Consider the following 15,827-nt stretch of genomic DNA (forward strand, 5'->3'; position numbering starts at 1 on the left):
TGAAGCTAAAAAAAAATATGGATAAACAATTGTGTCCTGGACGTGACTTGATTCCGGGTGTGCGATTGGTCACTTCTTGCTACGGACAGAGTTGGTTTTACGGTGGGGTAAGTATATTCCGTGACTTTATTTTGGTTAGTAGTAAAAACGAGTTTCACACTCGTAATAAAAGGATTTTTTGGAGGGGGTGCTATACAAAAAACGCAAAAAAAAAATTAGTTTATATTCATTTGTTATGTTTTTACGAGTTGGGCTAACATTTTGGGAGGGGGGTGGTTCAAATCCCCTAACCCTCCCCCTGAATACGGCCTTGGCTGTTATAGTGACCTTATTGCTGTGGGGCATGTCAATTTCTTACCGATTACTTTTCTTGGCGGCCAATATGAAATCGATTAAATCTTAAAGAAGTTTTTGTTCACAAGAGGGGTTTTGAAAAAAAAAGTCACTACAAATACGCCTATTTTACCCTAATGGCAAAAGGCTTGCTTTATTTTTCATAATGTAAAGACAAGTTGAAGACAGACGAAAAAAATAATATTTTTGATAGTTGGTTTTTAATTAATTTTTCTGTATTTCTGGATAATATAGCTGACAATGTTTTTTTTTTCTTGGAAATGACCTTGTTTCTTCTCTTACCGTGTTCTTATGCTCTTTTGGTTTTAGTGCATTTTATCTAATTAAACTGTGGGAACTTATTCTGAGGATTTGATTCAAAAACGCATTCACATCTTTGAAATCTGGCAAATTGTGAAAAAACTCATTTATGGTTTGTTCTGCACGTGCACCCCTTCTGGAAACTAGAGTAGCAAAAAATAAGCTCCATTATTGTTTGTATGAAGTTATGGCTTATGAATGTTTTGTTCGAATTTTTCTGAGCAGATTGCTCATAAAGTTTGTCGATGTATACAAACCCTTGAAGTTGAGAAGAAATAGAAACGCCTTCTGTTGGTCAAATTTAAACAACTTTTGTAATAATCCACAACAAATATAGTTTTTGGCCGACAAGCTTTGGTTATGAGTGTGTTAATTAGCATAGCAGTGTTTTTTTATTTCAGGGCTATTTCTCAGTAATTTATGTTCAGTTTTGGCCTAATATTGCTAAGCTCAGAGTTGCTTCTGAATTTGCGCATTCCATTCCATTTGAGAATTTCTCAGTATATTTGGGACAAATATACACAAATAGAAAACGCCTATGATGCCATAAGAATTTATAATTCCAGGTGAAACATTCACGAGAACAGTCTTTAAGCCATACTTCGACTATTCTTCAAAATATCAGTAATTTTGATACTATTTAAAAAAAATCAAGTAGCCTAACCTAAAAAACGCTGCTCAGGCCCCAACTATGAGATCTCTGAATTTTGACAGGGAACTGGAAATTCTTTTTAGTTTTGGCAATTCTTCATCATTTCCATTGATCGTTATTTGCTAAAGCTGTAAAAAGAAAGTAGAAAAATTTGGCACAGATTTGGACTTACATTTCAGATTCATAGCCGGATTATAATTTGGAATTAATACTCATTTCCCAAAAACATAACCAATGAGTATTAGCCAGCTTCATAATGGGAATACGTTCCACCACGATTTCTTATAAAGCCAGTCTTGTCTACTTTTTTAGGTAATTGTTCAAAGTGTGAGGAAAATGAATTTACCTACAAAATAAAAAAATATTTCAAATGTTGAACATCATTAATAAATTAGTTTATTATTTTTAATTATTGTTAAAATTTGTGACAAAGCATAAAAATTGTGGTACTGTGATCAAGTAATTTAATCAGATCATTTTCTTATTCCAACGAAACGATTTGAGTGATGCTATATAGTTGTCAGCAGGCCTGAACCCTTGTGAGGACGGATGATAGTTCCAGTATGTCTAAGGTGAAATCAAGTGCAGTGCATTTTTAAGCCAAATATCTTTGAATCTTGATGAAGGTTGAAGGGGGGGGACTCCTTTGGAGCAATACGAAGGACATTTTACCTTAAACTTTAACCTTCTGGACTTTTACCTTCAGAAGTAAATTGTATTAATATTATGCTAGGGATTATTAAAATAATTTATTTATTATGATTTATTTGTCTTTAACTTTTCTTTTACTTGAATATGACAAGCTGTAGGAGAATGGAAACAAGACTTAACTTTCACTTAATAAAGTAGTGCTGCTAAAACCATACTACACTTTATGTGTAGCTGAATCATCAATAATCAACCAAGAGGTTCAATAATGTTGAACGCGTTAATTCCCAGTATGAATTTTGTGTAGTACTGTTGTTGTTTTGTGTTCACTGTCGATTTATCATATTTTACAATAATACTTAGATTATATACCGTAAATAATTAGGAGGCCTATCGTTTGAATAAGTATCATATTTCACTCACCGACAGCAAATATTGATTTGATACATTTGGTACCGGATAAGGTCTACTCCGTTTGCCTGGACATTTGCTTTTTTGATTCCTAAGGCTTCTATGAATTTGTGCACACTGAATTCGACTAGAAACAATAGTCAATTCATAACAGCCATGTGTGATGAACAATCGCTTTACCGTCAAGAAGTATTTACAAAGAGTACGGAGGACTTTTGCACAAGTTCAAGAAGATCTGATGAATCTTTGAATTTAGAAAATAGTATCGAAGAGGTAAGAATTATTTACGACATATTTGAGTGTTTTCCCCAAGCCAGGCACATATGAAAGAAGGGGGTCTCTAGGTCTGGAAACTCGTCTAAGCTATATATACTTTAATGATTTCCTTTGTATTTCCATGTAATTTTACTTTTACTACGCTATATATTAAATTAGAACTATACTCCCTGAAAAAAAATTTCCTGGGTATGCCCGTTGTTCATGATACGCTTGTTCTCAAGAATCGAGTGATTTATTAGTCCAAATTACAAAAACAAAACTTTTCTAATTTAAAAGCTTGCGAAGCAGGTTTGAATGCGCAGAATCATTCCATGCATATAAATGAATTTGTAAAATGGCTCCTAGCAGAGGCCAGGGAGAGAGAAATCCCCCCTCTAGGAAAAATGGTGACAACGAGAAACTTGACTTTGGGACCTAAACCCCTATCTATTTGTCTACCCCCTGTCAGGCGATCTACTTAAAACTAAGTAGTTTCCATTTTATTGAGGATATTACCACCTAATAACGCTTTTAAAGTGTTTGGTCGTATTATTGTCAGACCTATTCATTGGAAAATCGCATCCCCCGGCAAAATTTCCTGGTGGTATACTTGAGCACGTGCATGTCAGTATTTAAAACAGAGTCTACAGTAGCTTGTGCTACTTCCAGGTCAACACAAGTAGATAATAAGAGCTCAAATGGTACTTGTGACGAGGTCGGAAGAGCCAAGAGCTCATATGGTATGAGCTCTAGCAAAATTCTTAGAGTCAACAGATTGATTTAAAAGGAAAATCAAAGACGTAATGTCGGTCGGGATTTAAAATAAGAACTCTGAGACACGGGTTCCTTCTAAATATCAAATTTCATTAAGATCCGATCACCCATTCGTAAGTAAAAAATACATCATTTTTTCTATTTCTCCTCTCTCTCTTCAGCCCCCCAGATGGTCGAGTCTGAAACGACTGTTATCAAGTAATTTGTGCAGGTTCTTCCCACGCCTACCAATTTTCATCGTCCTAGCACGTTCAGAAGCACCGAACTCGCCAAAGCATTGGAACCCCCCCCCCCCAACTCCCTCTAAGAGAGCGGATCCGTTCCAATTATGTTAGTCACGTATTTAGAGCTTGTGCTTATTCTTCTCATCAAGTTTCATCCCGGTCTCTCCACTCAAAGTGTTTTCCAAGATTTCCAGTTTCCAAGATTTCTGTTTCCCCTCTTTAACCCCCTATGTCCCCGGATCCGATTCTAATTGAAAATGGAGCATCTGGGACATAAGATCTTTCTATATATCAAGTTTAATTAAGATTCGATCACCCATTCGTGAGATAAAGATACCTCAATTTTCACGTTTTCCAAGATTTCCAGTTTCCTCCTCCAGCTCCCCCCCCCAATGTCACTAGATCCAGTCAAGATTTAGAATAAGAGCTCTGAAGCACAAGATGCTTCTAAATGTCAAATTTCATTAAGATATAATCACCCGTTCGTAAGTCACAAATACCTAATTTTTTCTAATTTTTCCAAATTATCTCCCCCCCCCCCCACCTCCCCCAAAGAGAGCGCATCCGGTCCGGTTATATCAGTCACGTATCTTGGACTTGTACTTATTCTTTCCACCAAGTTTCATCCTGATCTTTCCACTAAGTGTTTTCCAAGATTTCCGGTTCCTCCCACCAGTGACACTGGATCCGGTCGGGATTCAAAATAAGAGATCTGAGTTACGAGGTCCTTCTAGATATGAAATTTCATTAAGATCCGATTGCTCTTTTGTAAGCAAAAATACCTCATTTTTCTAATTTTTCAGAATTACTACTCCCCCAACTCCCCCAAAGAGAGCGGATCTGTTTCGTTTATGTCAATCATGGATCTAGGACTTGTGCTTATTTTTCCACCAAGTTTCATCCCAATCCCTCTACTCTAAGCGTTTCCTAAGACTTTATGTTTCCCCCCTCCAACTAACCCCCCCCCGCTGCCATGTCACTGGATCCGGTCGGGATTTGAAATAGGAGTTCAGGAACACGATATCCTTCTAAACATCAAATTTCATTAAGATCCTATCACCTATTCGTAAGTTAAAAATACCTCATTTCTTCTAATTTCTCCGAATTAACCGTCCCTCCACTCCTCCTCCCGGATGGTTGAATTGGGGAAACGACTATTTTAATTTAAACTGACCTTGTCCCTGATATGTCTGCCAAATTTCATAGTCCTAGCTTATCTGGAAGTGCCTAAACTAGCAAAACCGGGACAGACAGACGGACAGAATTTGCGATCGCTATATGTCACTTGGTAAATACCAAACGCCATAAAAACGGACTATGAAGCAATAGAAGCATTACTTGGCATGACAAATTAGGTACTTTAAGGAATTACTGTTCTTTCTAATGGCTATGTGGATTCTAGATATACAGCTTTGTAACTAAATGCGTACAGTAGAAGTGCAAATATGCAAAAAGACATGGAGAGTGTGTTTTCGATTAAAGGTCCAAATTATATTAGAAATAATTTTTTGGTTGCTTCTAGTTGTGTATGCACCATAATGGCAAAAGGATCTCTCTACCCACCATTTTCAAGACAAATGAGCAGAACTTTTGATGATATTTCAAATCTGACTGCGTAATATTCCCAAGTGAAATAAAGAGGTTCACGCATCAAGAGATTTCCTACCACTAAGAATCATATCATAAATCACATATAATTAACGTGAATTTGCATCTGCCTATTTTGACTATACGAAAATGTCTTTAAATTCTTCAGTAAAAGGCAGTACTTTTGTCATCAGCAATAGACACGATTTTTCGGTCATAATATTATTGAGAAAAACCCAAACGTCAAACCCGAGCACCAAGACCGTATTCAGGGATGGTTAGGCGGTTTGACCCCCCCCCTGAACTGTGTGTCCGATTCTTAAAAACGTAATGAAAATGCATAAAAATACACAAGTTTTTTTTTTCAACTGAAAGTAAGAAGCAACATTAAAACTTAAAATGAACAGAAATTATTACGTATATGAAGAGGGCTGCCCCCTCCTCAACACCTCATTCTTTACACTAAAGGTTTTTGTGCTTTTAAAAAAGCTTATTGTTCTAATTAAACGACCGTTGTTTTTCAGGAGTCGTCTTTAAAGAATTGGGACAAAATTCAAACTTTAGCGTAGAGATCGAGGTGTTGAGGAGGGGACAACCCCCTTCATATACGGAATAATTTCTGTTTGTTTGAAGTTTTAATGTTGCTCCTTACTTTCAGTTAAAAAACTTTTTTTTTTAATTTAATTTCTGATTATTTTTTTAAATAACGCCAGTAAATCTTGCCCCACCTCCACGTAAATATCCTCTAAACGATTCAATCTCGTTTACAATTTACACCGGACAATTACCCTTAAAAGCCTCACGCGTAAAACTGAGACAGAAAAGAGAAAGTGAGAAATATAAAAATAATTTTGCATAGGAATTCTGTTAAATTCCCCCAGTGTATAATATCTCCTAGAAGGTTCACCCCCTGGAAACTTCCCTGTCAATGGAAAATTCCCTCGTAAAGAAACCCCAAGCAAAAAAAATCCGTCCCCACCCGAGAATGTATACATACTTCCCAATAACAGATACTATGCGTAAACAATGGACAAATTTTATTACTGAAAGACCTCAACCCTGGAGTTGTAGGAGGGGGGGTCACTTTCTATCCTCTCGGGCCATTGAAAAAATTTGATAAGACGATTTTGGGGGAAAAGGGGCGGGAGAGTGTTTCTTGTTGCCCTGCAATCTTTTTGGTACTAGAAATTTTACTTTCAGTTCAAATGAGTCCTCTCGCGATGTTCTTGGAACAATGGGTCGTTACGATCACCCCCCCCCCAAAAAAAAAGAAACAATTAAATATGCATCCGTGATCTTTTTTCTTGGAAAAAATACGAAAATCCACATTTTGCAGAAAGGAACTTGAAACTTCTACAGTAGGGTTCTCTGATACACTGAATGTGATGGTGCGAGGTGACAAGAAATTTGAAAAAAAATATACTTTTGTAAAAATTACACAAAAACTACACAAAGTGAAATCCTCTGACTTTATATAGAGATAATCCTTTTATATTCACATGGCTGGGCGTGGTTCTTGTATTGTAAAGTTCGAAATCAACTGATTCCAAAAAACAAACAAAAAACAAGCAAAAGAAAAATTTTTGGTTTTGATTTTAATTTCCGTAATATTCGGTTTAATTCTTAATTCCGTAGTATATGGTTAATTCGTAATTTCGGTTTAAATCCGTAAAAAAAAGAAACAGAGGAAGTGTCGTGTTTTCTTATATGTTCGAGCATGATGAATGCGTTTTGCACTTTAGCATGGATTTCTTGATTTATATTCTACAAAAAATAGCTATTATTCAGTGTGGCTGTTTCATCTAACCTGAGTTTTACTGCTGTAGTACACAAGCTTTCTGCCAAGCATCTACACTTATCGAGGCAAAAATGGAAAGACAAAAACATCATCATTTGAACGTGGGTGGACTCCTGTTGAAGGAGGAGTGACCTTAACTTGGAAAGACGTGAACGTGTACGTTCAAGGAGAAAAGAAATGGAGCTTAGGCGGTGCTGTTGTCCCTCCTTTCAAAAGAGTGCTAAATAACGGTAAGCCGTTTATTTTTTTTTTCCGTTTACCACTGCTTGCTTTCGACTTTTAAATGGTTAAATAAAAGTAAATAAGCAACTTAGTAAAATCGGGTCTTTCGTAGCTAGGCTGGTGTTCCTTGGGATCTAAAATTAGGAGATCAGCTTGCTAGTTCTGGTATCTTAGGTAATTTGATGAATAGAATTATACCTTGAACTAATTTCAGAATGCCTATTTTATTTATGATAACTGAAATTAAGGAGCGACATTAAAACTTAAACCGAACAGAAACTACTCCATGTATGAATGGGGCTGTTCCCCTCCTCAACGCCCCGCTCTTTGTGCTAAAGTTTGACTCTTACTCTCAACTCTACTTTTTAAAACAGTAAAAAACATTAGCGTAAAGAGCGGGGCGTTGAGGAGGGGAACAGCCCCTTTCATATATGGAGTAATTTCTGTTCGTTTTAAGTTTTAATGTCGCTCCTTACTTTCAGTTAAAAAATTAGTTTTTTATATTTAATTTCTGAACGTTTTTGAATTAATGCATGATTTAGATTTGGCTCTCCGCAAGTGGATAATTGAAAACAAAACTTGCATATTAATTTATTTTTTGGCTAAATTGCTTTCTCATAGTTTTTATTGGACAATTATGAGAAAAAAGGAGCGGGGGAGGAGGCCTAGCTACCCTCCAATTTTGGTTACTTAAAAAGGCAACTAGAACTTTTAATTTTTTACGAAAGTTTTTATTAGTAAAAATATACGTAACTTACGAATTAACTAACGTAACGAACTTCTATGTCCGTATGTTTTTACTAGGTTTATGAGGGGTTTCGCCTCCTCGGCAATACATCACTTTTTACACTAAAGCATAAATTGTGTCTCAATTCTTTAAGAATGACCCCTGAGTCACAAAGGCCGTAGAATAAATAATTGAAATTATTAAAAAATACTTTAGCGCAAAGAGCGAGGTATTAGGAGGAGATGAACCCCTCACATGCGCAATAATTTCTGTTTGTTTTAAGTTTTAATTCTGCTCCTTACTTTCAACTGAAAAAACTTTTTTATATTTATTTTTTCTTTTTTTTAAATGCTAGAAAATCGTACACCCCCTTCATGGAAACTATCCTCCCCCATGACAAATTCATCCATGACAAGCTCCCCCAAATAACCCTCTCGCCTCAACCCCTCCCCCAAACCAAAAAAAAATCACTGAAAACGTCTATACACTTCCCAAAAACCATTACTATATGTAAACACTGGTCAAAGTTTGTAACTTGCAGCCACTCCCATGGGGACAGTGGGGGAGTAAGTCGTCCCCAAATACAAAGTTATTAGGTTTTTTGACTATGCTGAATATAATGGCTATCTCAGAATTTTGATCCGGTGACTTTGGGGAAAAATTAGCTTGGGAGTGGGCCTAAGTGCCCTCCAATTTTTCGGTCACTTGAAAAGGGCACTAGAACTTCTAATTTCCGTCAGAATGAGCTCTCTCACGACATTCTAGGACCTCTGGTTTGACACGATGACCCCTGGGAAAAAAAAACAAACAAACAAACAAACACGCATCCGTGATCTGACTTGTGGTAAAAAATACAAAATTCCACATTTTTGTAGATAGGAGCTTGAAACTTCCATTGTAGGGTTTTCTGATAAATTGAATCTGATGGGGTGATTTTCGTAAAGATTTTATCAGTTTTAAGGGGTGTTTACCCCTATTGTCTAAAATAAGGCAAAATTTTTCAGGCTTGTAACTTTGGATGGGTAAAACTAAACTTGATGAAACTTACATATTTAAAATCAGCAATTCTTTTTATGTAGTTATTGTTATCAAAATTCTGTTTTTTAGAGTTTTGTTTACTATTGAGCCGGGTCGCTCCTTACTTCAGTTTGTTACCACGAACTGTTTGATAAATAGACCAAAAATGACCCCATTATTTAAGTTAAGAAGAATTCTGTATATGATAAGTTAAAAAATACGAAGACTAAATAAAATTGAATCGACTCAAAAGTTTGCACTGAAAACCACCTGTAAAGAGGACAAATTGATTTTTAACATATGATTTTGTTCTTTCTGAAACATGCAATCTTGCGACAAGCCCATAGCTATAATTTGTGCCTAAGGGACAGGACACTTACATAATATGATTGAATTTGCTAGTTTTAGATCCATCTATTCATGGAGGTAGAATTGTGCTATTTAGGATTTGTTTTTAGAGTTGTTTAAAAATGGTAAGGTGTACCTAAATTTGAAAGTTCGTAATTTTTTCAGCCTAAAAGAAATTGCAAAGTTAATTTCAAAAATGCCATTTGGTAGATGGATAAAGCTGAATCCCAACTATCTAATGACACCAAAATTATCATCTTAATTATAACCTTAATGCCTAAGGACTGCAGAAAAAAACATAAAACCAGGAATTTGGAACACAAATCTAATCGATTTAAAAAGGTCCAGGCAATCACTTCAAAGAAGAGAGCCACTAATCTTCGTTTCGTTCAAGCCTGCGTTACTTAATTGTCGAGCCCCAAACGTTTGTTTTTTAATTTTCTTTGGATCTCAATCTTCTTGAATAGTTTCCACCAAGGTTATTTATTCTCCAATTAACACCGATGCAGAAAGACACCGAAAAAGTATGAAAGTAGTAATGGGGAGCATGAATACTGATGGCCCTATGCCACTAACCACTTTCTAGAGCTTTCGAGTCTACCAAAATAACGTAATAAGTTTGTTTTATTTATGAATTATTGACATTCAGGTATAAATTTGGATGCTTTTTCATAAATAGCCAATTTAGTAGAACTCCTATAATTCCTTATGCAAGAGCACGTTCCTTGGCCAACTTTCAAGGCCATTGTGAAGAAAAAGACACTGAACTCGTAATTAACTTTTTTATTCATTAGATAAAACTGTACAAAAATTACCGATTTTTATGCCCCAACGTCAAAAAGTGTTATAAATGTTTTGAAAAAAATGAATAATTAATATCAGAGACTCGATTTGAAACTCAAGATGAAACTTTCGGGAGGAAGAAGACGAATTAATTTTCAATTAAATCCATACATTAATTCAAACTTCTGTCCTCAGTGGAAAGTAAAGAGGAATATATTGTGTGCACAAATAAAGCCTTTGGAAGGATTCCGAAGCTAAAACGCTGAAGCAAATCCTGTGATCACATTATTAATTTTCAGTTTTTCCTCCGAAATTGGCCCTTCCCAAAAAACTGGATTTTCAAAATGTTATTTTTTGAATAGAAACTTTCTGATTTTGTCTAAAACCATAAAATTTATGACCCCCTTTTCCCTTCAAGACTTACCTCAGACAACTTTTTTCCAAGACATATGTTTTTTTTAATACATTTCTCTTTTAATAAAATAATGCCAATGGTGTAGTAAGATAGTGAAATATACAGATTAGCGTATTCTGATGAAAAACTCCCAAATTTAGAATAACTTAAGTGAAACAAGCATATATCCATTAAAAAATATACTTAATTGACAACTCTAGTTTGAATGTTGTTATCAAAATTTAACTCTTCCGTCTTAACCGAGTGGTTAGCGTACCAGACTTGAGATACTTTGTCTGTGAGGACAGGGGTTCGAGTCGTCGTGTTGCTGGTTATTTGGTTTGAATTCCAAGTAAGCAATGTGACTTTCTAAGCTCAGTCAGGGTCCACCCGGATCTAAATGGGTACCTGGAGAAATCTGGAGATAAAACACCTGGAGGGCTGGATGATTTGCCCCCAACCACGTATTGTTCTCTAGGCTGAAGGCTGATATCCAGAGATCGGTACCTGCACTACACGGACCTTTGGTCAGTATGCGAAAGTTTCTTTTTCTAAAGAAAGATGTATTCATTAAAAACAATAAGTAATTGACAACTCTAGTTCGAATATACTTATCGACATGAACCTTTGAAAGATTGCTAAAGGGGTGAATTTTGAAATAAATCTAGTGATCTGTCGAGTTTAGATATTCACGGGAAATAAAAGAGCAATATAAAAACATTATATAAAAATTTCAAATTGCAAAAGATGTTATATACTGAACTTTTGAAATAAAACAATAAGATTGTTCAATACACAGGTTACCTACTCGGAAAAAAACTACCGAATTTAAATTACGATGGGTCAAACAAGAATATGTTCATTAATAGCTTTACGTAATTAATATCTACATTTTGAATGCACGTATCGAGATGAAACTTCTGGATATTGTTAAAATAGTGAATTCTGACCTAAATCCATGCATTTTTCTGAGTTTGGATATTTACAATTAAGTAAGGAGCAATATCAAAACTTAAAACATACATTTAAATATCACAAAGGACTTTATAAATGGAATGCCACACTTCCTATATACATGTTAGACGATTGTGGCTTGAAACTTCAAAATTTAGAGTATAATGAGCCAAAGAAGGATATATCCATCAAAGACATTACGTAATTGATATCTTCGATTTGAATATAAGCATAAAGTTAAAACTTTTGGAGTTTGTTAACGACTAAATTTCGAGTTTAGACGCACATTAGGAAGAAAAGAGTATTTTCAAAACTTAAGATATGCATTTTAGTAACTCAAAAGATGTTATAAACTGAATATTTCCAATGATTTTATAAGCTAGTTCAATATGCAGATTAACTGAATCTGACAAAAAAACTTCAAATCTAAATTACCATGAGCAAAACAAGGATATATTCGATTAGAACATAAAGGAACTAATAACTCTGTTTTGAATATACTTATCGAGATAAAACTTTCTACGGTTGTTAAAGGAGTGAATGTTGGAATAATCTATCGATTTTTTTTTCACTCTAGACATTCACTGGAAAGTAAAGAGTAAAATAGAAACTAAAATATGCTTTTTAATATTTTAGAAGATATTATAAACTGAACAGTTCTAATGATACAGTAAGATTGTTAAATATACAGGTTAGCAGTTTCTGAGGAAAATCTTACAAATTTAAATTACCAAGAACCAAACAAAATTTATTAAATTTTTAATTTTGTGGAATCTAAATGTAAATGAGAGATATAGACAAACTTCTTAGAAGTCTTTCTCTTGCGCCGAAAAAATGTAGTAAGCTAACCATATTAAAGATATAAGCCAAATTTAAAAACAACAAATATTTGGTAGCATCATTATACTAAAATAACCTGTTTTCTTTTTCAGGATCAAGTTTAAATATTAAATTTCCGAGTAAAATGCAGGTCTATAGTAGTTCTTTTGGAAATTCAGTGGCCCTGATTGTGTTCCTTGGATGAATCTTTGTGTGTTTGGATAATGAGGAGTTCTGAGAAAATCATTTGCTGCATACCTTATATTTATTTGGTTCTTCTCCAATATGAAAGCTAGTATGCTGCTGAGCATGACTAACTAAATTCAATTCCTATTGCGGTAACAACATCTGAAAGGTTTTTCAAACAGTTCGTGGTAACGAACTGTAGTAAGGAGCGACCCGGCTCAATAGTAAACGAAACTCTAAAAAACGGAATTTCGATGCTAAAGGATATATCAAAAGAATCAGATTTTTATGCTGATTTCAAATATATAAGTTTCATCAAGTTTAGTCATTTTCATCAAAAGTTACGAGCCTGAGAAAAATTGCCTTATTTTGGAAAATAGGGGGTAACACCCCCTAAAAGTCATAGGATCTTAACGAAAATTACACCATCGCATTCAGCGCATCAGAGAACCCTATAGAAAAAATTTCAAGGTCTAATCTACAAAAATGTGGAATTTCGTATTTTTTGCCAGAAGACAAATCACGGGTGCGTGTTTATTTGTTTGTTTGTTTTGTTTTTTTTGTTTTTTTCCCAGGGGTCATCGTATCGACAAAGTGGTCCTAGAGTGTTGCAAGAGGGCTCATTCTAACGGAAATGAAAAGTTCTAGTGCCCTTTTTAAGTGATCAAAAAAATTGGAGGGCACCTAGGCCCCCTCCCACGCTCATTTTTTCCCAAAGTCAACGGATCAAAATTTTGAGATAGCCATTTTGTTCCACATAGTCGAAAACCATAATAACTATGTCTTTGGGGATGACTTACCCCCCACAGTCCCTGGGGGAGGGGCTGCAAGTTACAAACATTGACCAATGTTTACATACAGTAATGGTTACTGGGAAGTGTACCGACGTTATCAGGGGGATTTTTTTGGTTTGGGTGTGGGGTTCAGGGGAGGGGGCTATATGGGAGGATCTTTCTTTGGAGGAATATTTCATGGGGGAAGAGAAATTCAATGAAAAGGGCGCAGAACTTTCTAGCATTACTATAAAAAAAAAACAATGAAAATATAAACATGAAAAAGTTTTTTCAATTGAAAGTAAGGAGAAGCACTAAAACTTAAAAAGAACAGAGATTATTACGCATATGAGGGGTTCTAAAAATACTTTAGCATAAAGAGCGAGGTATTTAGGAGGAGATAAACACTTCACTCTTTATGCTAAAATTTTTTAAAATAATTTCAACTATTTATTCTACGGCCTTTCTGATTCAGGGGTCATTCTTAAAGAATTGGGATAAAACAAGATTTAGTGTGAAGAGCGAGGTATTAACGAGGGGACCAAACCCTCATATATAAAATCAAAAATATAAGAATATAAAAGTTTGTTACGTAAGTTAATTCTTAATTTACGTATTTTTTTTTTACTAATAAAAACGTTCGTTAAAAATAAAAGATCTAGTTGCCTTTTTAAGTAACCGAAAAATTGGAGGGCAACAAGACCTCCTTCCCCACCCCTTATTTCTCAAAACCGTCTGATCAAAACTAAGAGAAAGCCATTTAGCCAAAAAAAGAATTAATATGCAAATTTCATTTTAATAATTTATGTACGGAGAGCCAAAATCAGTCATGCATTAATTAAAAAACTTTCAGAAATTAAATTAAAAAAAAACAAGTTTTTTGAAATGAAAGTAAAGAGCGACATTAAAACTTAAAACGAACAGAAATTACTCCGTATATGAAAGGGGCTTTTCCTCCTCGACACCCCGCTCCTTGCGCTAAAGTTTGATTCTTTCTCGCAACTCTACTTTTTAAAACAATAAAAAACTTTAGCGTAAGGAGCGGGGTGTCGAGGAGGAAAAGCCCCTTTCATATACGGAGTAATTTCTGTTCGTTTAAAGTTTTAATGTCGCTCCTTACTTTCATTTAAAAAAACTTGTTTTTTTTATATTTAATCTCCTGTAAGGACTCTCATATGCGTAGATATATGCATACATACGTGTATCTAAAAGCCAGTGGCACTATACACAAAAAAGAAAGAAAAAGCACAAAATTAAAAAAATCAAACAACAGTGCTCAATACATTGAAATTTTGTCTTCCATGGCTCTAAAACTTTCTCTGTATAGCTATCCATCACAATAATTAGCTCCCAAGAAGAGGTATCTAAAATACTTGGGAGCCGTGGTGCATTTTTACTAAAATATCTATTCCTTGAATGCTCCAAACCCTGACAATTACTCACACAATGATCCAGGTAATCCCCATACTACCATGTCATCATCATCATAATAATCCTAGTGTCCCCTAGACAATGACATACAATTTACTTGCACCCGCAACCAGAACTTCAGTGCCCCCAAGGACTTTCAGTCTTAAGTTTAACTCCTATTCATACACTACTTTAATCTGGTTATAAAATGTTGGAATAAACGACTTCTTAACACAAGCAAGTATAACATGAATCTTTTCGTCTTGAAAGCACGAATACAGCATGCAACAAAAATCATCAGTATACAATGGCAACATTTGCCCTATTCCATTCCAACGACAACGGAGCATTATCCTGAAGGGCTTTCATCCGTTTGTCCTTGTTGCCTATTTAGAAGATTTTAAAATCTTATTATAAGCCACCTTCGATAGCCGGTTGTCGGGCAAATGTAATATCTGTAACCAAAACTTGATTTCTAGTATAATCCTCTTGTGATTTAAATTTGGTATACCTAGGTCACCTTTGAGAACCAAACTGCTAAAATTATTTTCCAATGCGTAGATAAACCATTACCACTTTAATCATAGATTTTACTACTCATTTTTTTTAAAGGGTTTTCTTAAGAATGAAGCTTCATCATAGATAAATACTCATTAAAAAAGAACTGTTGATTGTGCATTTCATATTTATACTACTATTCTCCTGTGTGATTTATCATAAGTGTGGATAAATATGAACTTTGAGAAAATACCGCATATAGACATGATACATATTTACACGGTTTTTCTCCTATATGGAATCTCATATGCCGAAATAAATGAGAATTGAAAAGGAATAGTTTAGCGTAGACTTTGCATTCATATGGTTTAGATTTTTATATTCTTTACCAAAACCTCTTTTTTCAAACTTTGATTTGCTCATATACAAAACTTCTTTTCTTTGATGATTTGATAATTCGAATTATTTACTTCACCATAATTTTAATTTGCTCACTAATGGTGGGTATAGGGTAATTCAATCTGATCTCAATTGATTGATTCCGTTTTTTTCTGATAAATATTCTAGATCCTCCATTATCATTGCGTTGGATAGTATTTATGCTACTTGACTGTCAACTTTCTCATCCAATTCATGCTGAGAACTGGCAAGTAACAAGGCGCCATTCCTTGTAGCTTTGTTGGAATCGCT

At 34.8% G+C, this 15,827-nt stretch overlaps 1 protein-coding gene across 3 annotated transcripts in view; it reads left to right on the forward strand.

Moving 5' to 3' along the window:
• LOC136030025 (protein scarlet-like) overlaps positions 1-15,827 on the forward strand; it is a 213,933-nt gene that overhangs the window by 113,732 nt on the left and 84,374 nt on the right. For 2 of the 3 annotated variants that reach the window (XM_065708641.1, XM_065708657.1), the window contains exons 1-2: positions 2,453-2,638; positions 7,035-7,236. The exons of the other annotated variant lie outside the window; for it this stretch is intronic. In XM_065708641.1, the coding sequence (XP_065564713.1) occupies positions 2,468-2,638; positions 7,035-7,236 (373 nt within the window). In that variant the 5' untranslated portion in view covers positions 2,453-2,467. Of the gene's footprint in view, positions 1-2,452; positions 2,639-7,034; positions 7,237-15,827 lie in introns of those variants that run through there. 3 annotated transcript variants of the gene reach the window in all.

This window comes from Artemia franciscana, chromosome 1, assembly GCF_032884065.1.
Source record: "Artemia franciscana chromosome 1, ASM3288406v1, whole genome shotgun sequence".
NCBI lineage: Eukaryota > Metazoa > Arthropoda > Branchiopoda > Anostraca > Artemiidae > Artemia > Artemia franciscana.